Source organism: Helianthus annuus, chromosome 1 (assembly GCF_002127325.2).
Source record: "Helianthus annuus cultivar XRQ/B chromosome 1, HanXRQr2.0-SUNRISE, whole genome shotgun sequence".
Taxonomy (NCBI): Eukaryota; Viridiplantae; Streptophyta; class Magnoliopsida; order Asterales; family Asteraceae; genus Helianthus; species Helianthus annuus.
This window is the reverse complement of record NC_035433.2, coordinates 75,656,853-75,684,461: the sequence shown is the minus strand read 5'-3', so window position 1 is coordinate 75,684,461 and position 27,609 is coordinate 75,656,853. Positions and strand designations below refer to the sequence as shown.

General features: G+C 39.0%; 1 protein-coding gene and 2 long non-coding RNA genes across 3 annotated transcripts; 2 read left to right on the top strand and 1 right to left on the bottom strand.

Annotated features, from left to right (window-relative positions):
* The first annotated feature begins 5,198 nt into the window (after positions 1-5,198).
* On the top strand, positions 5,199-6,182 carry LOC110869435 (uncharacterized protein At3g17950). Its single transcript, XM_022118690.2, has one exon. It carries the CDS (start codon positions 5,444-5,446, stop codon positions 6,047-6,049), a length of 606 nt encoding a protein of 201 aa, XP_021974382.1. The 5' UTR covers positions 5,199-5,443; the 3' UTR covers positions 6,050-6,182.
* A 2,899-nt stretch (positions 6,183-9,081) lies between these two features.
* On the top strand, positions 9,082-11,194 carry LOC110869430. Its single transcript, XR_002553034.2, has 2 exons — positions 9,082-9,470; positions 10,955-11,194. It is a non-coding gene; the product is annotated as an uncharacterized LOC110869430 (long non-coding RNA).
* Positions 11,195-12,433: 1,239 nt separating this feature from the next.
* On the bottom strand, positions 12,434-14,843 carry LOC110869422. The gene is made up of 3 exons (XR_002553031.2): positions 14,295-14,843; positions 13,898-13,991; positions 12,434-12,976 (listed from the first exon to the last, which is right to left on the bottom strand). It is a non-coding gene; the product is annotated as an uncharacterized LOC110869422 (long non-coding RNA).
* Positions 14,844-27,609: the final 12,766 nt, after the last annotated feature.

Genomic DNA, 27,609 nt, shown 5'->3' with positions numbered 1-27,609 from the left:
TATGGAAATGAGGGTTGTAGAACTGCGTCACTAGGTGATAATTATAGTGACCGGATGTGCCTAAAATATGATTTAAACACAAATCCTGCACTTTATCACAAAAATTCAGCTTTTAATACAACTAGTAAAGTGCAAAAAACATGGGAAAATAATACTAGACACTTTCCAAAGTGTCGGGAATTCTTTGTGTCACTAAAAATAATATTAACGACACTGTAAAGCTTTGTTAAGCACATTAACGGATCAGTATCCAACCGAACAACCAGACTTTACCCGGAACACAAAAATATTGTCATTGACATTGTTTTTCTTTTTCTGAGCCAGTTAGGGTCCCCGAAGACCCTAACACCCACCACAAGACACTACACTCTTGTAACTAGCTTAAGGGTCCTACTTAACAACTAATACTTAACAAATTAGTTACAATCTAACCGAATACCCCCTCCCCCTCAACGAGTTCGGTCACCATGGGGTGACACCCCTTGTCCTTGCAAGATTATTTTAATCCTTATGTTCAAAATCTAGAGAACACTAAATCCTTTGGGTAATCTTGATTAAATGGTCTATAAATATATCTCTAGGATAAGCATATCATTTTCACCACTTAACAAAAATCAAACTTCTCTCTCTCCTTCTCTTGACTTACGGGCGAGAACCAAGCCTCACCCACCATCCATTTTCGATTTTGATCAAGCTATTTCAAGCATCCACAAGTGTGAAGGATCTCATACGAGGAAGCCCGATGCTCACGGATTGCTAAGGACCTCACTACGTTGCTATTAACCACCCGTTTTTCGACTAGTTTCATCCCTAGCCTCGAGCTAGTAGTAAGTGACTCTAAACACCTTCTTGATCTATTCTAAAGTGGTTAATATGAACTTTGTCGGTTGAAAATCATGAACATACAAGATCACCTACTAAAAGTCCACTAAAATGATGAACTTGTTGGATAAAAGCAATGTAATGGTGTAAAACTTATAAAACTAGTGTTGTTATGATTATTTATGGTTGTTGATTGCTAGTATGGGAATGGATCGTCATCAAACCCCGCTAGATCATGTTCACGAAACATGAACTAGCCTTATGTTTAGTCGTAAAGTTTCTAGATGACGAACCCTTTCCAACATAAACATGAATTTGTGTAAAAACAATTTTTCTTATGAAATGGAGTTTTAAACTAGTAGATCTAAGGATCTACAAGTGGTATTTTCGAAGAACCAAGTGTCAAATGAAATCATATTTTTGAAAGCCGGATCTTTCCCTAAATAAAAGTGATTTTTGTGAACACACAAGTGTGTGGACATTTGTGTAACCAAAAGTTTTAAACAAGAATTATTTTTGTAATTTTTGACAAGAAGTTGTAAAGACGTGTCTTCTTTGAAAACAAGATTCGCAAGAAACCGATTTATTTATGGAAAGATCTACTAAAAAGATGGGGAAAGTTACTACATATTTTACACAAATCCCAAGTTCATGTGTTTTGCGATTTATATCTAGTTTGATGATGGAATATTGTTTGTTAATGTTGGGCACATTGTTGATTTGAATTTTAAAAGAAAATGATACGCTTTAAAAGCGTGGCCGCCCCCAGTTACAGGGGAAACTCTGGCAAATTTTTCCAAAAATCTAACACTTGTATATATTTTTATCACAAGTGTTATGAATATAATTTTTAACTTGTTTTCAAAATATAAATTTCGCCACGATTTTTATTACAAAACTTCCAAGTGTCGGAGGTGGGATTTTCACAAAATAAAACTTGCTAAAATATATATTTAATATATATTTTCATAACAACACTTGTGTAAATTTTTATGATTATTTTATGAACTACGTAAATATTATTTTTAGGGTAAAAATAATATTACTGAATATCAATGACTCCAAAATAATTCTAACGCCCTCACAATAAATATTTAAGTTACAACGGTATTATTATTACCACCCGAACCTTACAACGTGACTTACGCATTTTTAGAAAATACTCATAAGTGTGTATTTTGACAAGGATATTATTTTGGAAAATTATATGGAATAGAATATAATATTTTTGGGAAAAACATTTATATTTTGGAGAAAGAATTAGAATATATTATAAGTGAGACTTAATAATATATTTCGAAGTTATACGAACGCACATGTATTAAAACCCCCATCCTTGGGAAGGAATGTATTTACCAAATAATTACGAAGTGTAAACACGAAATAGTTGCCTAACTATTTCCCAAAGACATTAAACCTTAAACTAAGGCACGGCCGTCCGTCTAATAGAAGTTAGTACGTGTAGGTCGTCGCACAGCAGATTTTCTGGGAGATACTTTTTAGAGACGCACTTCGGTGAGTTCATGTCCCCCTTTTCTCTTAACTGTTTTCAGTTTTCTAAACTGCGGGGGTGAAATACATGTTACTATGATTACAAGTACTTTTTACATGGTATGGTTAGCGTAAGGAGGGTACTACTTAGATCATGTGAGTGGGTAGGCGTGAACTGAAGGCCATTAATCCTCAGAGTAGGACCGAGGGACAGTAGCGGTAGATCTATCTGGGTGTAGCGAGCCCAGCCCCAGGCCCAGCAGAACGGACCTCGGGGTGACTTTGTGCCCAATGCAAAATATGCTAGGTTTGAGTCTTCCTACTGCACATCACACATATCAATGGCCTTGCAAACCATTGGTGATCTCTTTATTTCCTTATTTGCTACATACCAGGATTTTTATACTTACAAAGGTTTTACTTACTCACTACACATGAACTTGCTCAACAATTTTTGTTGATTTTTCCAACTTACATGTATTTCAGAGAACTAAGGATTCTGGCACGGTATGCTACGCTGCGTTAGAGTATGGGATCATCCACGTTTAGGGATTGCGACTTTTACCTGGACGAGTCGCAAGTCTTAAACGACGTTTATTTTAAGTTTGTGGTTGTGTCTTTCAAACAATGTTTCTATGTTATTAGGTTGTAATTTCCGTTGCATGTGTCAACGTTTCAAGACAATGTTGTGTTACTTTTATTTTAAAACTTAAATCAATGGATGATCTGCATGGTTTTACTTTCATATAGCTTTGTTATGATTAAACTATGGTATTAAGAAGTCACACCAAAATAAACCACGCTTCCACAAAGCCAGGGTGTGACATGTTACAAGACGTGTAAACGTTCCAGATGACGCTTGCATTTTTTGTAACGAATATCCCGAGTCTTGTGAGCATATCTTCGTGGTGTGTCATTTGGCGCAAACTGTATGGCAGAATGTTGCCATCTGGTGTCGAATTCCTCCAATATTGGCCTTTGACATAAGGGATTTGCTGGAACTGCACGACTACAGCCCGGACTCGCGTTATAGAAAAAAGGCACTCCATGCTATTGTGTTGATTGTCGTGTGGAGTCTATGGAAATCGCGGAATGATGCTATTTTCAATAGTACCCAACCAAGCATTTTTAAAGTGCTGGAGGAGGTAAAATCCCTGAGCTTTCTTTGGGTAAAAAATAGATCAAAAAGGGCGGTCATGACGTGGGAAGATTGGAGTAATTTCTCGGTTTTTGACTAATTTCGTTCTGGTAGTTAGTTGATTGTCGTAATGTCTGGTGTAACATCTGGTTGATGTTTTATAATTGTGGTGCCTAGCACCTTGCTAGTATTAATAAATAAATTTCTGTTGGCCGTTCAAAAAAAAAAATAATGTTGATTTTGAAAGAAAAAAAAAGCATTTAACAAGTTGCGTCTTTAAAATGTGTGAGTCGAATCTATGCGACTAAGATGGGAAATGAAAATTATTAGCTCCATACGAAGTTTGTGAATAAGTGATATGGTTACAATTATCTCTGCGGTTTTCTGTGTTTTACTTATGGAACCATACATTAGATTTTCAATCTCATACGGCTCCACGTCAATCTTACGAGCCTCTTATCCACTCTCATATGAATCACCTACGTAAGTTTGTTTTACCACAAACACTTTATCAGTTATTAAATCACAAAAAAGGAACACAAATTTGTAGTAATCAACACTAAAAATTAACGTATATATTATGCCATACCACACGTAACAAAAGCAATAAACAAGTCTTCTTCACATAGTAAGGATGATCATTGTGGAATAACAAGCCATTCCACATCAGCCCAAAAACTAGTAAAACATCGCGTCACCTAGCTATTGGGGGACACCATTCACTTCTGGGTAGGGTATTTGGTAATACCCAAAGCATACATACACGTTTACCCAAATCATACCCGTGTACATTTTGCTTTTATTTTCTTTAATAGAATTATCTACTAATTCACTAATATTTAGTTTTGAATTTCTAATTTCCTTGGCAATAAAATTATATAAAAGTTTGAATAGTAATAAACGTATATGAAAGTCTAAATGAGTAATTTTAACACAATGTATATATAAAGGTATATAGAATAGTGATTTTAACTCTTGGAAATTACATCTAAATAAAAGATAAAATGGAGACAAGCTCTTTTATCTTTTTTTTTAAATAACAAAACCAAGTCTTTAAAAATTACATCTATAGATCTCGGAGTTATAACATTACTACGCATAACTATTTGAACTCGACTAAATAGTACCACGGCTTCTGACACAAGGGTAAATTCTAACACACTATGGGGTTGTTCGGCAACTTCTGAATGGTTAAGTGCTGAACCAGTAAGAGGTCTGAACCATTAAGTGCTGAATAGTAAGAGGTCTGAACCATTAAGAGGCAGTATAATGCTTAACCCTTCAGAGGCAAATGTCTGACCAATTCAGATTAGGTCTTAATCATTCAGACTCTGTATAAAACTTAATCATTCAGAGACAAATGTCTGAATCATTCAGACATCTGCTCATGAAACAAACAGTCTGAACCATTAAGTGCTGAACCAGTAAGAGGTCTGAACCATTAAAAGCTTCATTAAAAGGTAAACAAACAGCCCCTATGTCTATAAAGGTATACCTGATAGTTTATGGGTCTTGGGTCATGTCTCATATACGACTTTACAATCACCGGATAGCCAAGTTTTATAAATCCGGATCCAAGTGGAAGAGAACCAGAGTAGAGAGGCAACCGACGATATCACATGAAGACCTTTGAGACCACTGACACGGTGTCGCCTAGCTATATATCAAACAATAATGTTCTCAACAAATTACTAAAATATTTAATTTTATTAGTAATAAACTAAACATTTTACACAATAATATTTTCATAAAATTACTAAAATATTTTATTTTATTAATACCAAAAAGGCAAAAAGACAATATAAAACACTTGCGAGTCCACTTTAGCAAAATATTCACACCCACACATTATACCCCTGACAAGTGACGACACCTTTTTCACAAAAGGGCAAATCAGTCATTTCACACCAGTTTCCGATATAAACCAAAGAGATCTCATCTCACCATCTAAGTATTGACTCCAAGTCTTAAAAATTACAAGATGAAGTAAAAATGCTAGATCCAGGTATGGAATTGCTTCCGCCACTCTCCTCACCAACAATCTCTTCAATCTCATCTTCCGATCTCGACACCGAGTCCACCGGCTCCTTCTTCCACGACCGGAGCACAACCCTAGGCACTCTCATGGGCGTCGCCACCACGTTCCGCGTCCCGTCGCAGCGCCGCGACGGCACACCAACCGTCACACTCGGATCTGCTCCGAGCAGCAACGGCAGGAGACGGCGGAACAGGAACAATGCGGTGGATCTGGTCTCCGAACGGCGGCGGAAGCGGTTACGGCGGAGGCGGTGGTGGTGGCTGTGCAGCGGCGAGGATCTAAAACCGTCGTCGCTTGGTGAGTTTCTGGAGGTTGAAAGGCGATTTGGTGAAGAGGCGTTGTTTGGCGGTGAATCGGTGATGAATATGCCGGTGGCGGTGGAGGATCGGAGTAACGGTGGAACGTTGTTTGCTGATGGTAGGGTTTTACCGCCGCCGCAACGGCAACAGGAAACGGCGTCGTCTGATGGTGGTGAAGGTACGAGTACGGCGGCATCTGTTTGTTCTTTGTGTAGGTTTTCGGTTTCGTTGGCCGGAATGTGTAGTGGTGGTGGTGGATGAGAGATTTGGTGGTGAAATTGTGTATTTAGGTAAATATGAGATTGTTGTTGCAATTGATTTGATCAATGAAATGACTGATTGCTGATTTGCTTGCTTTAGAATATGCCCTAATTTCACTGCTTGCTTTAGTAAAGCTGACAAACCACTTATTTGTCTCAATTTGACCTTGTATTATTTCCTTAATTGTTTCTTGTTAATGATTATTTTCATGCAAGTATCTTACGCTATACGGAGTGTCATCGGTTTCATGCGGTAAACTTGGTTTACCTATCAGGAATACCACTGCCAACATAAGTTTACCGATCAAGATTAAAGGATTTCGGTGAACCTTCACCGAATCGGGGAGAGAGAGGGAAGGGAAGAGAGAGAGGGGTGTGTGGTGGGATCCATGCTTTCTCAACCAATCACATATTTTTCTTTTTTTTAAATAGGTTACTTACATGTTACATATTCCAAAATGTCTAACCACCGTCAACGTTTTTGAGCAATAGGTAAACAAAATATGTAAAATGACATGACACTGTTTGATTGGGTGATTTGAGAGTTTACATATTCAAAGTGTCACGTTTTTGAGCAATAGGTAAACAAAATAAGTAAAATGACATGACACTGTTTGATTGGGTGATTTGAGAGTTTACATATTCAAAGTGCGTAACCACTCCCTACACCTAGAGGGGGTAATCTTGACCCAAAGCCTTCCAAGTGGGTCAATTTGGGTTGCTTTTAAAATTATATGGGTTGGTTTGGGTAAGATATTTTAACTAAATGGGTCATAATGGGTCACTTGAAATTCCATCTTGTTATTTTCGGGTCAAAACGGGTCGACAACATTAAAGAAATGGGTCGATGCGGGTTAGTGTCTTAAAGAAATGGGTCAGGTTTCGGATCGGAATGGGTTTCGAGCCGGCACAAGTATCCGCACGAGACGGGTTACGGCACGAAACGGGTTTTGGATCGGAACGGGATCAGTTCAAATTGAGTATCGGGCCGAGTCGGGTTTCGGCACGACGCAGGTTTTGGATCGGAACGGGTCGGTTCGGGTCAGGTTTCTGGCCGGCACGAGTTACCGCACGAGACGAGTTTCGGATCGGGACGAGTTTCGTACCGTTTCGACGCGCACCGTTTCGACGCGCACAGTTTCGGCGCGTACCGTTTCGACGCGCACTGTTTCGACGCGTAGACGCGAACCGTTTCGACGCGCACCGTTTCGACGCGCACCGCTTCGACGCGCACCGGTTCGACGCGCACCGGTTCGACGCGCACCGGTTCGACGCGCACCGGTTCGACGCGCACCGGTTCGACGCGCACCGGTTCGACGCGCACCGGTTCGACGCGCACCGGTTCGACGCGCACCGGTTCGACGCGCACCGGTTCGACGCGCACCGGTTCGACGCGCACCGCTTCGACGCGCACCGCTTCGACGCGCACCGCTTCGACGCGCACCGCTTCGACGCGCACCGCTTCGACGCGCACCGCTTCGACGCGCACCGCTTCGACGCGCACCGCTTCGACGCGCACCGCTTCGACGCGCACCGCTTCGACGCGCACCGTTTCGACGCGCACCGTTTCGACGCGAACCGTTTCGAATCGAACCGTTAAATTATTCATTGAATATGGAAACAAAAACAACACCTAATGTTAGTTAAACAATCACATGTGCAGCAGGGATACGGAACTGGGCACCAGTTATGAAAAGTTGATGGAATTCAGATCTGTAAGCTTATTTAATTAAATTATGTTAGGAAAAGTTGATGTACAGTCACTTTAAAAAAAAAAATTAGCCAACCCGACCCGAAACCCGTTCTGACCCGAACCCGTTCCGATCCGAACCCGTTTTGACCCTAAACCGTTTTGACCCGAACCCGTTTCGACCCGAACCAAAACAACCCATTTTTTAATTGACCCGTTTCGACCCGAACCCGTTTCGACCCGAACCCGTTTTGACCCATGACCCGACCCAACCCGACCCAACCCGTTTGCCAGGTCTACCTACACCCTTACATAGTTTTAGCATCATACCTTAGAATCTGTAATGGTTAATACCCCTTAATGCATCTTACACCACATCGGCATTACAACGTCTCTTCAGAAAATGTGTAATGGTTAATGGTTTTTAATATCATTTCACTCATTATTTTCCAATTTTTTCTCCTCATTTGACGTTTGGGTGAACGGAGTCATGGCGGGGAGCGGGGACCAAGTTTGCCGATCAGGATATTGCCGCCACTCCCCATTCGGTGTTTGGTGAAAGATTAAATCGGTGACTACTCATCAGAGGAGTCTCCGAAAACTCTTGAAAAAATTTAGGCCTCGGGCGACGAAAAGAAGTAGGCCCAAAATTATGGTTAAGGGTAAATGGATTACAGAAATAAAAATTTAGTGATAGAGCAAAGACTTGAACTTGAGACCTTTATATTATTTGAGATGGTTTTTGCCACTACACCACCAATATTTTTTTGTATAATAAATAGATGAATATACTAAATATATAATTTAATTTAATAAATATATACAAGCTTATAAAGACTTTTCGGGCCCTTTGAAATTTTGGGCCTCGGGCGTCGGCACGGGTTTGCCGGGCCCAAAGCCGGCCCTGCTACTCACTGATGCGGGAAGAGGAGGGAAGGAGGAGAGAGTGGAGTTTAATGGTGGGTCCCAACCCCTTTCAACTAATCACAATTTTTTTTTTAAATTCTTTACCACTCTCCAGGCGTTTAAACAACCATTGCTAGTGATTGAGTGCAAAATGAGGAGTGGAATGGGGACTTGACATGGCATGATATTATTGGCTAGAGAATAACTCAAGCACCCTAAAGTGATTGAACGACTCCCTCCACCCTTATACTATAAACGTCCCTTACTCTTCATGCCCCTGTGACGCCCAGGGACAGTGTTGGAGGCATTATCAAGCCCTTCACGTCTCTATAATGCCCATTACGTATGGTTTTATATGGAATCGATAATCGACCTATTTATATATACTCTAATTTACAACAATTCGGTGCAATGAGGTTGGTACATCCTGCTTAGAATGTTGTACTAGCTTTTCCAACACTTTTTTGTTATCCACACGCGGCCTTTTCTACCTGCAACATAATCAAGAAACTCAGGGATCAGATGAGATCATGAGATAGAGAGACTTCAAGAGGGAGAGACCAGCCTCGCAGCGGTGGTTCTTAGGGCGGCGACGGTTAACTCAAGCGAACGATGATGGCAGTACTAGCGGCTAGGGTTCAGATATGTTTAGGGTTCAGATCTGTTACCGGTAAAGGAGATGGAGCCTCGCAGCGGTGGTTCTTAGAGCGGCGTCGGTTAACTCAAGCGAACGATGATGGCAGTACTACCGGCTAAGGTTCAAATCTGTTTAGGGTTCAGATCTGTTACCGGTAACTAGGGTTTCTACCAGGTCTCCGATTTTGAGGTAAGATAAGATTGTTTTAGTCACTAAATTTTTGGTTTGATACTGATGTTTAAGGAACCGCAATAGAACAAACTGTATCCATGTTAAACATGTATATATGATATTGAATCAAGTCATCATTTTGACTAAGTAAAGTCATACTTTTAGTAAACCGATAAGTTTTTGGTTTTCATGCTATTGCTATAAAATGATGGTATAACCAGCAATGTCCAACCTAATAGATCATTGAAAATTTGAATAGTGTACATTTGTTAATGTAGAGTGTAATGTGCTTATAATCGTTCATGTTTTGCACTTGAATTGAGGGCCAACTGGACACACACATCCTAGATATTTGATGTGGTGGTCATGGTTTATGGCCATCCAATCGTGAACCTGCATTATCCACGGGATAGACAGAGGATCATCTAAGCCACCTTTAGTATATTATCTATAATCATCCACTAGGGCTTTATTATTTTAACTATCATCATGAATGGTATTTTAAGTAAGATGTACTTAACTAAGATACATATTTAAACTCAATGGTATTTTAACTATAGCTATTGTCTTTGTGTATATCACGTCGATTTGTGTGATTTATGAATTGAATTGTCCATTTGACTTTATAGGTCAACTTTAATTCATCATTTGACTCTGCATGGTCAAACCTAATTTAGGCAGGAAACATTAACCAACTTCTGGGCCTAAAAATCTTATATATTACAGACCACGGGGTGTAAACGATAGGGTAGAATAGTCATTTCGTCTTAAACCTGATTCAGGGACTAAAGTTTAAACTTATTAGAAACACATCGCTTAACGGGTATCATCAGGTTATTTTGGGTAACTAACCAATTATGGTGGTGAACCCGGCTGCGCACGGCAGCGCCTCTCAATTCCGGTCATGTTACGACCAAGGTCCAATGAACGAAAGTCTACCCTTGTCTTCGATAATAATCTGGGTATAATTTTGTAAGTATACATAACTCAACAAATTAGATATAATTTAATCTTCTTTTGAAGAATTGATCATACACAAGTGGTTTATTTTTGGCCTTAAAAATGAAGTTTAAATACTATTATATAATTTAGTTTCACCTAAATTTTTATTGTTCAGTACTTCGTTTTGATTTTGTAATTGATAAACTTGGTGGCATAAATATAAAGAAACCGTCGCCGAGTAATTAAAAAAAATGGTTAGTGGTAAGCTAAGTCGTTTTTGTCCTAATAGTTGGTTTGTACTTGTCTTTGCAAACTGAGGATACAAGTGTACAAACAGAAACATCTTCAAAAAATTTTAATGGTGAAAACAGTTGGGCTGGGCTTTATTAACTATGATATAGATGAAATCAATCCCCGCCGCATCGCGTGGTGCGGCGGGTTTTGACATGGCAACTCCGGTTGCAACCGTAGCGGCACTAAGTCTTGCTTTGTTGATTATGCCGAAGGGGATGTTTGAATCTGATCCTCTTTTTTCCTTTTTCCAACTTTGGTTTTGACAGTTGTGGTGTTAGCGGTTGTGATGGTTGCGGTGGCTATTGTTGTGATTATTTTGGTGCTTTTAATCTACCATGGAAATAAAAATTTAAACATAGTTACATATATCTAAAAAGTGTGAAGTTACATGGGAAAATGAAATGATGGTATCGTCAAAGGTAAATGAGCAAGAATGATTTATCGTGTAATTATTTGTACAACTTGCCAGAAAAAAAATATCCCTTAATATATAATATATTTTAACACCCCGATGCAATAGCTGAATATTTTTCAAGCCCCTGGAAGGTGAGTAGTTTACAATCAACAAGAGGTTACCATTAGATTAAAGGTGTCTTCCCGCTATCTAAAAAGTGAATGGTTCAAATTCTGGAAGGTGAGTTGGTTTTTTTATTTAAAAAAAGAGGTTATAATTAATGTTATTAAATCACCCTGTTTAGTCTTTACGAGCTGAGTTTAAGTCAAGCTTGCATCAGCTCGTGATAGTAGTAACAATACAGGTTGAATCTGCTTGAATGATTTTTCTAGCTGAGCCAGAAACTGAGCTCCAATTCGGCTCGCCTCCAACTCATTGATTGTTTTCTTTTTAAAGTTGCAAATGGTCGTCTTTGGTAACTTGAAGTGGAATAAACAAAGTGTTGCATGTAGGAACCTGGGGCGGTTCACACACAAGGATTGCACACAAAGTTGTGCATAATCTAAATGATTAAAAAGGTTACATACGAATACCATAACAAATATGCAATGCCATATATAGGCTACATGGAAAGAAATAACTGGAACGTGACCCTCTAGTGTTGAAATAAACGGAAATAAACTACCCATGATCTAAATATAAAAATTAGGTAAACAAAAAGTGCCAAATTATTTTTCTCATTTACGTAGCGTAGGTCGATTAACACAATAAAAAAACAATTAAGTACTGTAGTTCGATTAACACATAAAAAGATCATGAAGTTGCAGTAATTTCATGCTCTAGAGAGGTCTAATTTAGAAATGGATAAAAAACCGATTCCGGACCCGACTTGGAACCGGTTTCAGGTCTGACCGGGTGGCATCAACCCCCTGTTCAGACCTAATACTATCTGATAGTTCCTACTTGGTTCTTCATATTCTTTTGAAAATCGATTCCTACCCGAACCGGTTCCCGGCCCTACCCACTACTAGAAATTTGGCTTTTTCTAACAAGCTTTTTCGTTACAAATGTGTAGCAAACTCAGATTTGCTACGCATTTGCAACAGAACCTTGATGTTGGAAAAAGCCCCGTCGGAAACTAATTACTACGCATTTACTACGCAATTTTCAACGTAATTCCTACGAAAATATTGTGCCAGAAATTTGCAACGCATTTCCTACGCCATTTCCCAATTGTTCTTTAAAGTTTTGCAACGCATTTGTGACGGAATATCTAAGAAATAAACAAATTATTTGCAACGCAATTGCGACGGAATATGTAAAAAAACAAAAAAAAAAAAAAAAAAAAAAAAAACTGGAAAATCCTTTTTTTTTCTAAAAAATTGCAGAAAATTTGACCAAAAAGTTTCCAAATCCTGTTTGAAGTCGCCATACTTCAAAAATCATACATAACAATATGTTTTCTAACAATCTAACGTTCAATACAATAAACTTTATGCACCCTTCGTCTTCCCATAAGCAATTGTTGTTTCTGTGAGATTAACCAGCCAGTTGACAGCCTCAATTTGTTAAAGCATATAATCATAGGACACTAAAGATCGATCCTTACAAATAGCCAAAACATCCTCAAATCACTTAAAGCATAGTGAATACTTACTTGCTAGAGTTAACTCTTGAACTGCATACACGATTACACGTTCCGAATTCCAGCAAATCGCGATCCCGATAGCACGTAATACGATTGAATTGACGAGTTGGGAATGCCAATTTTAACTTCGAAATCGCGATCCGGGTCGATGGCGAACGTACCGCGATTGGGATCGTTCAAACTGGATCGGAGATCATGGCTCAACTAGCGAATTATGTGACTATGGTTCAGTCTCCTTTTAGGCAACTGGATGACATACAATTAATAATTTACACTTAATGTTTTATTGTGATTCACATATAATAAAAATGGTTTGTAAGAAATATTTCTCTGAGTAGTGCACGCAAACTATTCATGTACAAAAATATCAAGTTTAAGGTAAAAACACAAGAATCAAATAGATTAAGATAAAAACACAAGAATCAAAGATTAAGGGGTTAACTATAATTTTAGCCTCACACAGCTACACAGTTGTTAATAGCGGCTATAGCGCGCTATGTAGCCATGCGACCAAGTGTCGCTATATGGGTCTTAGCGATGTATAGCGAAGTTAGTGACAGTTTTTTTTTTTTTGGTTTCAGGCTGTATTTCGCACCTCTTTTCCTCTTGTTTGGACCATTTAAAAACCGAAAAAAACCGCATAACCCTGCTTAAAAAACGAAGGTTAAATGGGTCTTAGCAATGTATGGCGACAGTTTTTTTTGGTTTCAGGCTGTATTTCGCACCTCTTTGGACCATTTATGCCCCACGCGGGCCCGGGTTTTCGGAGCTGCATTCGTGTCCGCAGGATGCGGGCACGCACGAGTTCAATTAAATTCCAGTTCATAAACTCATTTTTTGCACACACAAGGGTATTTTGATGTAATATACATATAAAAATTTTCAAAATTCTTTTTCTAGTGTAATCGCTATTTATAAAATAATCGTCGCTATTCGCTACGTAGCCTATAGGTGCCTTGTCGCTATTCGATATCGACAACTAAGCACAGCTAGCATGCAGTTTTGTTCCATCAGTCAAGAGTCGAAACTACCAAATGTTACTTAATTGTTTATGGTGAATGAAATCAACAATTAACAGCAAATTAAAACAATATATAGTAATGAATGACCAAATCTCCTAAGTATATCATTCAAAATAGAAAAGTAAGGTTCGACGAAGCATCTTACTTGAACTTAGATTGTTAATTCTCCAACAATAAAGGTTAAAATGGAGACTGAGTTTGTTGATAGAACAGCAACAGTGGGTCCAGCATTTAACAACCTAAATCACGATTGTAGTGCACATCAAGAGTGAAATTTGGTTGAACGGATTCCGCGTACAGTATACACATAAAGGTGAATTTTGAGTCGATTTCCATTTTAGTGAAGTGCTTTAAGCACCTATGTTATTATTTTATCACAAAAAAAAGATACTAGAGAGCAAATAACCAACTTCCATTGTTTGATTAGAAACTTATGGCAGAATCTCAGGCAACAAGTGTTTACAACCAGAACACTTGTTTAGTAACTAATAATGCTCCATTAATGAATAACAACTAGAACAAAAAAGATGAAGAGTGCTTACATCGTATCAGCTTCCCAACTACTATGCACCATGTTTAGTTTAGAATTCGCGATCAAAACTAAGTTCAATCTCAATCCTCAACTATGTTCTGCAAGCACAAATTTGAATGATAATACTCATAACATAACCAACAAAAACAGCAGTTATGTCATACCAAATGTCCATCACAACTCCAGCATTGATAACCGAACGAACAACGAGAATCATTAACACAGAACCTTGATTCATAATTAACAACCAGTATTAGCTTGATTAAACAAAGGGTAAATTACACTTTTCGTCCTTTATGTTTGTAGCGAGTTGCAATGGATAACCTTTAACTTCAATAATTACAGTCACCGTCCTTTATTCGAAAACGCATTACACCTTTCGTCCTTTAGCACTAACCAAGTTAAAATTTTCAGTTATGTCTATCTATTTAAGGGTATTCTGGTCATTTCATCTTTTTATTTAAAATGTTCATTAATAAATAAACACCTATAAAGACAAACCTTGAAGAAATAACAATATGAAAGTTCTCATCAAGAACTAAATCAGATTTTTGTAAAGAGTGACTGATGTGTGTAAAATGCAACATATAAAACACATCAATTAAGGCATAAAACTAACCCTTTTTTAGTACTAATGTTGGAAAAAGAGTGTTTTTGTCTTCCTTTTGTATTTTCAGGATGAAATGAGCTCAAAATCACAAAAGAAGCAAAAAGACCACTAATTCTACCATAAATACAAGAAAAGGAACAAAAGTAGACTGCCCGGACCCTCAACGGCATCTCCCAAGGCAAAAGAGAAGAAACAGAGTCTGAACACGCCCCGTGTCCAGCGAACACGGGGGCGTGCCCAGGAAGCAGCAGAAAAGACAAACCAGTAGAAGCTTCCATTGCCCACCACGGGGCCGTGTCCAGCGAGCACGGGGGCGTGGTGAAAGTACAGCAGGCGCATTAATTGTAATTCGCAATTACAATTAATGAGGAGAGAGAGTGTCAGGCGGGCACGGGGCCGTGTCCAGCGGACACGGGGCCGTGTCCAGCCTTCTGTTCAGCCTATAAATAGAGGAGCTTGGCTTCATTCTCTCTCATCCCTTGGCACACCACCTCTCTCACACTTCATCCACCACCCACCACCACCATAACACCATCATCCACCACCATCATCCATTGTCCATCGTAGAGTGTGTGAGTCGTCTCGGGATCCAAGATTGATCGTAAGAGTTCTTGACAATCAAGGCCATGTTTGCCTAAGTCTCTTACATCACTTGGTGAAGACAAGTGTTTAGTATAATACTTTTTATTTTTAATCTTTTGCACTTTTTATTTGGTTTTGTATTAATGACTTTAATAACTAGTTACTTATGTTGAAGGTGATCTTTCCTTATCGTTTGTCCGTGGTGTCTTGGCATTATTTTACTGTCTATATAAAATAAAAGATTTTCACCATTCATATCTCCACGGTCTATATGGAGGTATGTTGGCTACCTGGTCGGGGGTTAAGGGAACGGTTTGGTAAGGGTCTTGCCCTTGTTCAGCGTTTAGAGGTCCTGCTTGGGACCTGGGTCAAATTTAGTAGGATCTCCTTCAATGCCCATAGGTATTGGATGGCGGGGATCCAAACTCTTTGACCCCCTCATAAGTTAACTACTATTAATACTATAACCCGACTATTTAGGACTGTATCCCTGCTGACTCAGACTACTTAGCCGAGGGTAACGTCACCGCCAAAAGCAGGGCCTACCACAATTTGCATTAATAACTTAATTCATTATCTTTCAATAATCCGACCCTTTAGGATTGTATCCTTGCTGACTCAAACTACTGGGTTGAGGGTAACGTCGCCTTCAAAAGAGGGGCCTACTACAATAACTAAGATAATCTCTTAAACAAGTGCAAAAGTGCGAAAATAATCAAAGGTTATACTAATACACGTGTCGGATCCAAGTGATTCATCTTGTCTATCTGTTTTTATTTTATTTTATTTTTCAGCATTTAGTTAGTTTTTATTTTTCTTAGTTTAAAACATTTTTCTAACTTTTTGATTTGGTTAGACGTTGAGGATAAACCGGTATTAAAAGCTCTTGTGTCCTTGGACGACCTCGGTATCTTACCAACACTATACTACGTCCACGATGGGTGCACTTGCCCATATGTGTGTTTAGTGTTAGTGAATATCGTGTTTTATAAATTTAAAACTTGGCTAAAAGTGTAAAAAGGACTTAATTATATATCAAAAATATATTACACTACACACGCATCAAGTTTTTGGCGCCGCTGCCGGGGACACAAGGATTTTAAGAAAGTTAGGAATCAACGGCCTAATCATATTTTTATTTTTCTTTATTTTTTTTTAGGATTTTTCTTAGATTTTTAGCTTCTGCAGAGCTCAACACGGGGCCGTGCCTGCTGAACACGCCCCGTGCTCAATCATTGGAACTGGCAATCCTGTTTTAAGTCAGACAGTAGGCTGAACACGGGGCCTTGTCCACTCAACACGCCCCCGTGCCCAAGATTCAGTTACTGAAAACAGAACCGTTAGATCCCGGCGGTTGGTAATTTCTGACACAAACATGAGTGATAGTAATTCTTTTTACTTTCGGCACTCTTATGGTTTGTGGTGTCGAATATGTGGAGGCGAACATGAGGAATTAAAATGTTTCTTCCTCACTTATAGGCCCCACTATATAGACCCACCGATTCCTTGTAACCTTAAGAGGGGCGAAAGTAAAAATAAGCACTATTTCTCCCTCGAATGCGCCCAGCCAGATATTCTAGGAGAAATGCTCCTTGACGAGTTATTTCAACTAGAAGAACTACTTCTAAATTGGTCAAAAGAACTTAGGAAGGATTTTTTAGATCCATCCCAAGATGATGTGTAACACCTCGAATTTTTGTGTCCAATGATGTGTTAACACGTGTCATTTGATTACACGTGGCATCTATAATAAATAAAGGATTAATTTTGACAAACCTTGAAAGTATATAAATTCGAGGGTTATAAATGTCAACAAGGGTAAATATACTGTATAGTAACCCTAAATAAATGCTTGTACCTTCAAACGAATAAATCATAAATCATACGGAAGCAAAACGCGGAAGAAAGTGAGAGATTACGAGCTACAGGGGTTAACTGTGTCAACATGTTTAATTACACCTCTGAGTGACCCTTTAACGTTCCCAAAGCTTCGTAACAGTATTATACGCTCACTAGAATATACTGTATAAATTCCGCAAAGTTCCGTTTTAAAACGACAGAGTTATACTCGAATTCGTATGAGAAGGGCTAAAAGCGTCAATAATGAAAGTTAAGACTTTCTGAATAATTAATAAATAAACCGGGGACTTTATAATGCGGGTAAATAACACGAGGCCCCTATCGGTAAATAACCGAGGGCCAAACCGCAAAGTTACCCCTTCAAACCCGAAAGGTCAGGTAAATCATTACGAAAGATTTCGTTATTAATTACCAGGATTTCGCAATCATGACAAAAGATTTAAAATTTCTGAAAACTTAACCTCTCGCGACCCGCGTGAAGGTTATGGTTAAGTTGAGGCGGGCCGCGAGCCTCCTGTATTACGCGTCTGATATTCAAATCCTAGGCGACCCGCATTAAAATGGCATGGAACTCCCACGTGGGCCGCGTGGGACGCCCAGATGCAGAAACATTGTAACTACTTGACCTTTGGACCCTTTGAACGACCAACAACCAATTAATGGGGCATGGGCACTCTATGCTCGACCCATATCACTCAGGGGACATCTACCCATCATCATGACCAGTATAGGATGTTGTGTAGTGATCTAGAGAGCTTTCCTTGGCTATAAATAGCCACACTATGTGCATTACAATCACACAACACAAAAACACATTCATCTGATCATTCCAAGAGCTCTCTAGCATCTTTCTCTGCTCTATAAGCAAGAACACACTTCTGTAAGTCGTTCATACTCATTTGGTCCTGCATTTCCATAGTTATAGCTCAAAAACGCAACCGTCGTAACTAACGGTTGTCATTACAATAACTTGCAAATGGTTCAGTCTTATGACGGATCAAAAGTAGTTTTGAGTAGGTAATTATGTGGGTAATAAACCTCTAAAAAGGTTCCCCCTGATCACCACTCTAACTATGTCAAATATCGAGTCAAACGTGCGGTTAAAAAGTCAACAGAAAGCTATTTTAGCGATTTATGCATAATCTGTAATGTATATGTTATGGAACCTGTTTTGACAATCATAAAACATGATAATAAGTATATAAACTTGTTTGCGCTCGTTTGAATCGATCATTTGCTATATTGAACCGGTTCGGAGCCGAATGTCGCAAAAGTTTGACTTTTGCTTTGACTTCAGTTCTGACCCATTTTAGTGAGGTATGAATATACCTTAGGACTCTCTTAGGACCAGGTCACATGTTGGTATAAACCTCTGTGGTCGGTTCATGAGTTATCCGAGTCTTTTGCGCATTTCCGTCATTCGCCTAAAAGTTGACCGTAACGGCCTTTTAAAATTAAAACGAGTATTACGGACACGTGAACGGGCCAAAACCTTGCTTATTAAATTATAAGCATGTCCTTAAAGTTTCACGTCAATCCGAGGTCTAGAATGAGAGTTATGCTAAAAAGCGCAATTAAAGTAAACTTTAGTAATTAACGGCGCAATTAGCATAACGCCTATCTAAACCAAGATTTCGTCACCAAATCTTTTACCCACTGTTATAAACTAATATTTTGGGAATTTTAAAGATTTTTAATAATTTTTACCTTGCTCATAACCTGCGGTTATGGCTACGGTTCGGTAAATACCGAATATGCCCTTTTCGGCCAAAATATGAGTTCTACAAGGTCTTTTGACCCGATTCCAGTTGCTACTGGTTTTAAATAATAAATAAAGTATTTTAAGCTTTATAAGCTGTTCGGGAAACTCAGATTTCCTGTAGAACTCGAAAAGCCCTTTTAAAGTCTTTAAAATGACCGAAAAGCCCCTACGGGGCATATTACTAACTTAAACTCGTTACGGGCATCACGGAAGGTATCTTACTGATACCACAACCCATTTAAGGCATATTGACTTAGGAAATAAGCGTACGACTCTCATGGTTAACCGTTTCGCCTATTGCGCGCACGGTTCGGCTTATGAAACTAGTTTTCATAAAGTAGCCGATACGGGTCAAATTATATTATTTGAACCCCAAAATCCAGAGTGTGAACCATTAACCCATATAAAACAAGTCTCTGAACTTGTTGGGTCAGAATCACACTCCATTCTCGGTTTTCGCCTTTTCGCGCGATTAAACCATATCTATACATATCGGAACCAACCGGTCTAGGCTACGGCCATTATAACGACCCGTTAGGATTCTAAGAGGTTAATTAAAACCTTCGTTCCAGATTAGGAGCCCCAGTAAAAGCTATCGGTGATTTAATCCAAAATAAGGAAATATACTTGCAAAGGTAAATACTTTAACTTATTTCCCCTATATGGGCTTGGGTTACGGTATATTAATACCGCTTGATTGAGCATTATATAATTCCATCGCTTAGGTGGTTAATTGATTAAATATGATCGGCTCATTTAAACAGTTTTGTTGCTTATAAGCCTTTGGGGGGGTTTAATGACCGTTGTCCCGGATATCCTTGGCATCATTTTACGAAATGGCCACGACCATCGACATCCCGGTGTAGGCGTACACCCGGTATAAAGTGTCGACATTAAATTAAAAGACGTAGCCGTTGGTTTTTATACTACGGTTTTACGCAAACGTGGTGTGTCTATAAATCTTTAACCCGGCACGACCCGGGCTACTGAACGCATAAAAGAACATGTAAAACGTTCACAAGATTTTATTATAATTTTCCCAAGTTATAAAAGAGTTTGTGCCTTGTGCATTCAAATCAATTTTAAATAAACATTTTCAAATGTGTCAGTTGAATGTATTTACCAGTGTAAACTGACGTATTTTCCCCAAAAAGATTAAGTGCAGGTACCTAAACGTAAATTGGCTGGTATTAGCTCCCTAGCGTCGTGATAAGTCTCGCAAGCTTGATTGCAGTATCTGATGGAACAATACTTTATGTTTATTTACGATCCACTGTGGATATATTCAACTTCTGTAATACATTTGATATTACAACCAGAGGTTGAGTTTATATATTTATCTTTAAGCTTCCGCTGTGCATTATATAATTGTGTGGTTTGACTATATTGTTGCCAACATCGTCACGGTAATCCCCCACCGGGCCCACCGGTGAGACACGTGGAAATCGGGGTGTGACAGGTCGACATCCCGGTGTAGGCGTACAGCCGGTATAAAGTGTCGACATTAAATTAAAAGACGTAGTCGTTGGTTTTTATACTACGGTTTTACGCAAACGTGGTGTGTCTATAAATCTTTAACCCGGCACGACCCGGGCTACTGAACGCATAAAAGAACATGTAAAACGTTCACAAGATTTTATTATAATTTTCCCAAGTTATAAAAGAGTTTGTGCCTTGTGCATTCAAATCAATTTTAAATAAACATTTTCAAATGTGTCAGTTGAATGTATTTACCAGTGTAAACTGACGTATTTTCCCCAAAAAGATTAAGTGCAGGTACCTAAACGTAAATTGGCTGGTATTAGCTCCCTAGCGTCGTGATAAGTCTCGCAAGCTTGATTGCAGTATCTGATGGAACAATACTTTATGTTTATTTACAATCCACTGTGGATATATTCAACTTCTGTAATACATTTGATATTACAACCAGAGGTTGAGTTTATATATTTATCTTTAAGCGTCCGCTGTGCATTATATAATTGTGTGGTTTGACTATATTGTTGCCAACATCGTCACGGTAATCCCCCACCGGGCCCACCGGTGAGACACGTGGAAATCGGGGTGTGACATGATGACCATGAGGAAATGTTGGAACCGCATTCCGACAACCTCGTTGCTCACGAAAATACCTTCTTACCTAGACAAGACGCGGACGATAGTCGTCCCTGTGCCGATTGTGCCGTGAAGGACTCCCCATCGACTTCGTTCGGTGCATACATAGACCTGAGCGATTCGGCATACACCTTCTTTAACGAGAGCCCGGGAAAGGGTTGGACTTGTCCACCTAGAATGAAAATAGGAATTACCCTCACCGACAACCTCTTGCGTTCTCGCCTTAGTATAGGACAATTAAGGTATCTTAGGCACTTTGGGGTTGTTCCAACAAGTCAGGAGCCACCCGATACAAATTAGCTCCTTAATAAAGACAAAACTTCATAAGTCAGCTTTCCGAACACGGGGCCGTGCCCGGCCAACACGCCCCCGTGTCCACCAAAAGATTCCCCTCTGATCAGAACGTCAGAATACGGACAAACTGTGTCAGAATTTCATCTGCACACGGGGCCGTGTCCAGCGGACACGGGGCCGTGTCCAGCAGGCTGTCATTTTCTATAAATGCAGCCAAAAATCCTGCACATTTGGACCAACTTGGGGACAGAGATTTGAAGGAATCTTCTCTCAAACAATCCTAGGTAAGTCTAAAAGAAGTTTCCAACAACCCATCTTGTCCTTTCCTCTTCTAGACATTTCCTTCTTCTTCATCTTTCTTCAAGAACTACCATGAAAAGTTTGAATTTTCAATCTTTGTGGTAGGGAACAATGAGTTTTGATCATAGAATCTTGGTGAAAACATGTTATTTAACATTGTTTAAAGTTATTTACTGTCAAAAAGCTTGCATGAACTCAGAAAGTAACTTAAAAACCCAAGATTCCTTGCTCCAAAATTCTGCAGAAAGATGAACACGGGGCCGTGCTCAGTGAGCACGGGGCTGTGTCTAGAAACTGTTTCGTCCTATAAACTATTTTTGGTTTATTTTTCGTAGAATGGCGAGTGAGAACAGCGAAACATCATCCGTTCATTCCTCAAACAGCCGAAGGGGAAGGAGGCCCTCCGTTGAAGCTACACTTGTGCACTACGTGATAGCGCTAAGGGAAGCTCTCGACGAGATGACGTCCGTAGAGGAGGTCCTCATTGACCGTATTAACGATCTTACAATGGGACTGGAAAGCAGCTTCCAAGAGATTAACCTTTTGCACCAAAGGTTAAACATCTTGGTAGCACCCCCTATGGAACCAGTCCTTCCACAACAAGACTAGAACTTGGCACTCGGTGTTAACAACCCTACCGGGTGGGGAGACTTTCCCGCAGAACCTCCTATGGAAAACCCACAAGAAGTCCCAGCGGAAGTTGAAACTCCTCAAACCAATGCAAACGAGCCCTCTTTTCTCCTCCCAAGGGAGGTAGAGGAGTGGCTTGCCGACATATGAGGAGAACCGTACCCGAAAGGAGGAGTTCTACAAAGCCTTATCTAACCAAGACTAGTATCTTCTTGAAAATTTTGCTAAATTAAAATAAAACATAGGGCTAGAACTCCATAAGTTTAATATCTATGTAGTCTTTATCTTAGTGTAATGTCTCTCTATGATTTGCAATGTTATGATAGTTTTTATGATTGATGGTTGTTTTGAGAATAAAACACACTCATGGTGGTAATGGATGAAAAAGGGAACGAGAAAAAATGGAACCATGCACGAAGAACAGAGCAACACGACAAAAATCTCCATTACAGAAGGCTCAACACGGGCCGTGCCCAACCAACACGGCCCCGTGCTGAGCCCCTGCAGAAAAATCACCCAGTTCAGGTAACTGGACACGGGCCGTGTTCAGCGGACACGCCCCCGTGTCCAGGCTTCTGTTTCAATTCTGAAAATTTTGTTACTGGCACTTGACCACGGGGCCGTGCCCGGTGAACACGGGGCCGTGTCCAGGATGCCAGTAACATAAATCTTTGCTTTTTAACACACTTTTATACATTCTAATCAACCAAAAATATTATTTTTGGACACATTGAGGACAATGTGTAATTTAAGTGTGGGGGGGATGCTAAAACCTTGAAATTTTGCAAAATCCTAAACACAAGCCTTACACAAAACTCTATTGGAACCGCTAAACACCCCAAATTTTTTCAAAAACTTTTTCATTTTTTTTTATTTACTTGTCTTAGTTTAAGTTGGGAAGAACAAGTTCAAAAAAAGGTTATATTTTTACAAGTTTACAACCGATAGCGTCGTGATAAAAAAGGAACCAACATAAGAAAATTATGAAACGGCATAATAAGTCTAGTTTAAAATTCGATTATATATGCTTGGTCACATTAAAAACCCATTCCCACAAAAGTGAGTTTTGAGCCTTTATTGAGCATAAAAATACACATATTTAGATTAAATGCTCATTTTTCGTTTCTTGTGTGAATAGCCGCTCGGTCCTTACAAATCTAGAACTTGCCACGACGATACATTCCCGGTCCTTACCAACTTAAACCCAAGTAAGTAAATGATGGAGGCATTAGGACTAACTATTTTTCTTTCAAAACCATTATTTTTCATTTTTTTTACCTACCCAAAATCCCCCTAGATAGCCCCTTTGAGCCTAAACCTTTCATTTCATTACCCCAAAAACCATTTTTACCCACCAAAAACCTTTTTCATTTTTTTTTCACCCTTTATTTTAGTAACAAGCTCGGTTTTTCGTCAAATTGCCCTTTCATGTGACATCAAAAAAAAAAAAAAAAAATTATATGATGATGAAGTCAAAAACAAACAAAAGCTATAAAAAGCTTGTTTGGAGAAATACTTCAAAAATAAAAAGTCACTAAAAATAAGGTACTTCACGAAAACCGACGCTTGTTACGATTTTTCGCCCTTTTTACTAACCACTAACCAACCACCCACCTTTAAACCCAAGCCTTCACCCAAAAAGTCCTCTTGATATTTACAAAGGTAAAAAGTTAAAAAGGAGGAGGATTGATTGCTTGGCAAGCCTATGGAAAGACGTAAGTTCCGTGCCGCTCTCGAGTGATTCACTAAAATATACACCTTCGGCCGAGTGTTGAGTGATCTCCCGTGAGGTATGTGAACTTGTATATAAATGGAATTTTAATAAGGCATGCTATGCCCAAATAAGTAATTTATCTTATGAAAAGTTCAAAATAAATCATAACGAATAGGATTGTAAATCAATAAAAATAAAGCCTATAAAAACCTTGGATTCCCGACACTCTAGGACAAGCTAAAAACTTCTCTTCTACCTATTCCATTTGGGAGTGTAAGCCACATTTAAAGAGTTTTGCTTGAGGACAAGCAAAAGTTCAAGTGTGGGGGTATTTGATGTGTGTAAAATGCAACATATAAAACACATCAATTAAGGCATAAAACTAACCCTTTTTTAGTACTGATGTTGGAAAAAGAGTGTTTTTGTCTTCCTTTTGTATTTTCAGGATGAAATGAGCTCAAAATCACAAAAGAAGCAAAAAGACAACTAATTCTACCATAAATACAAGAAAAGGAACAAAAGTAGACTGCCCGGACCCTCAACGGCACCTCCCAAAGCAAAGGAGAATAAACAGAGTCTGAACACGCCCCGTGTCCAGCGAACACGGGGGCGTGCCCAGGAAGCAGCAGAAAAGACAAACCAGTAGAAGCTTCCATTGCCCACCACGGGGCTGTGTCCAGCGAGCACGGGGGCGTGGTGAAAGTACAGCAGGCGCATTAATTGTAATTCGCAATTACAATTAATGAGGAGAGAGAGTGTCAGGCGGGCACGGGGCCGTGTCCAGCGGACACGGGGCCGTGTCCAGCCTTCTGTTCAGCCTATAAATAGAGGAGCTTGGCTTCATTCTCTCTCATCCCTTGGCACACCACTCTCTCACACTTCATCCACCACCCACCACCACCATAACACCATCATCCACCACCATCATCCATTGTCCATCGTAGAGTGTGTGAGTCGTCTCGAGATCCAAGATTGATCGTAAGAGTTCTTGACAATCAAGGCCATGTTTGCCTAAGTCTCTTACATCACTTGGTGAAGACAAGTGTTTAGTATAATACTTTTTATTTTTAATCTTTTGCACTTTTTATTTGGTTTTGTATTAATGACTTTAATAACTAGTTACTTATGTTGAAGGTGATCTTTCCTTATCGTTTGTCCGTGGTGTCTTGGCATTATTTTACTGTCTATATAAAATAAAAGATTTTCACCATTCATATCTCCACGGTCTATATGGAGGTATGTTGGCTACCTGGTCGGGGGTTAAGGGAACGGTTTGGTAAGGGTCTTGCCCTTGTTCAGCGTTTAGAGGTCCTGCTTGGGACCTGGGTCAAATTTAGTAGGATCTCCTTCAATGCCCATAGGTATTGGATGGCGGGGATCCAAACTCTTTGACCCCCTCATAAGTTAACTACTATTAATACTATAACCCGGCTATTTAGGACTGTATCCCTGCTGACTCAGACTACTTAGCCGAGGGTAACGTCACCGCCAAAAGCGGGGCCTACCACAATTTGCATTAATAACTTAATTCATTATCTTTCAATAATCCGACCCTTTAGGATTGTATCCTTGCTGACTCAAACTACTGGGTTGAGGGTAACGTCGCCTTCAAAAGAGGGGCCTACTACAATAACTAAGATAATCTCTTAAACAAGTGCAAAAGTGCGAAAATAATCAAAGGTTATACTAATACACGTGTCGGATCCAAGTGATTCATCTTGTCTATCTGTTTTTATTTTATTTTATTTTTCAGCATTTAGTTAGTTTTTATTTTTCTTAGTTTAAAACATTTTTCTAACTTTTTGATTTGGTTAGACGTTGAGGATAAACCGGTATTAAAAGCTCTTGTGTCCTTGGACGACCTCGGTATCTTACCAACACTATACTACGTCCACGATGGGTGCACTTGCCCATATGTGTGTTTAGTGTTAGTGAATATCGTGTTTTATAAATTTAAAACTTGGCTAAAAGTGTAAAAAGGGCTTAATTATATATCAAAAATATATTACACTACACACGCATCAGTGACCTATCTGTAAGCAGAGGATTCATTGAGATATTAATTTTAATCAGATTACACAAACCACAACACAAACATTCAATTCCAGCACCAGTGATCATAATTTCACTAATGTTATAACTACGCAAAGCATCAATTTCAAGCTTATTACGCGGATAACTTATATATAATTCCTTCAAACTGGATGAAACTTCGCTATATCAAATCAAAATCACGTAAATCATCAATTTCAAGCTTATTACGTGGATAATTTACATCTAATTCCTCCACATCTTGATGAAACTTCGCTATATCAAATCAACATCACGTAACTCATCAATTTCAAGCTTGTTACGCGGATAATTTACATCTAGTTCCTCCAAATCCAGAGGAAACTTCGCTTTATCAAATCAACATCACGTAACTTATCAACATTCGCACATCTCAACACCTTAATTTTCCTATTACTCAACCCTAAATCCATCAATCAGAACCAAAACACAAATCGAAACATCAATAGATTCTAAATTCAAAGCAACAGAAGTACGAGCAATCTCACGAATAGCAGTTTCTACCTTACAGTTTTGCAATTAACTAATATCTAGGGTTTTTAGGTTTTTAAATCGGTAAATGAATCCAGAAATCATACTGTGAACGACTTACGTCTGATCTACGACGGTGAAATGGCGGCGTAACCGATAATAGTTTGCTTACCAATGAAAGTTCTTCGAATTGTTGATGATGATTATCTCCTAATTGGTTCAGTATTAGCTCCCAAATTTCATCCAGTAATTCATCGTAGTTGCGATTCAAGATATGATCTGGTTATTGATCAATAAATTGGAAGATGAATGGATTGAAAATGTGAAGATAGTGCGATTATGGAAGTAATGGATTGAAAATGGAAGAAATTGGTGACTCTCATCAGAGATGTGGATCTCACCGGAGAAGAGAACTTACCGGACGATGACGATGATGAATATTTGGGGATTTAGGGTTTCGAATTTTAAATTAGCAAACATGTTTTTTTGACAGAAGGTATGGTTTCCCCTTTCCATAGTGGTTTTAAAAGTGATGGCAGAAATGTAATTATATGGGTTATTTTGCACTTGAGTTATGGGTCCCGTAATCCAAGGGGTTTTTTAATTTAATAAAGTTTCATTAGAACTGCGTAGCAAATGTCTACGTATCTCGCTGGAAATGTGTCGTAAAATAGTTAGATTGTATTTGGTAATAATAATTTCGTTAAGTTAATAGTTTTACTAAAATATTTCCATCACATTTGTAACAAAACTGTGACAAAATTGGGATTTTTTTTGTTTGTGTTACTATTGTGTTGCAAATTTGTTAAAAAAATTATGGGTTTTTTTTAGTAAAAAATGCGTTACAAATGTGTTAGAATTTGTGACGCATTTTTTTTGCGTAGGAAATTTTCGTAACAAAAATGAACACTTTTCTAGTA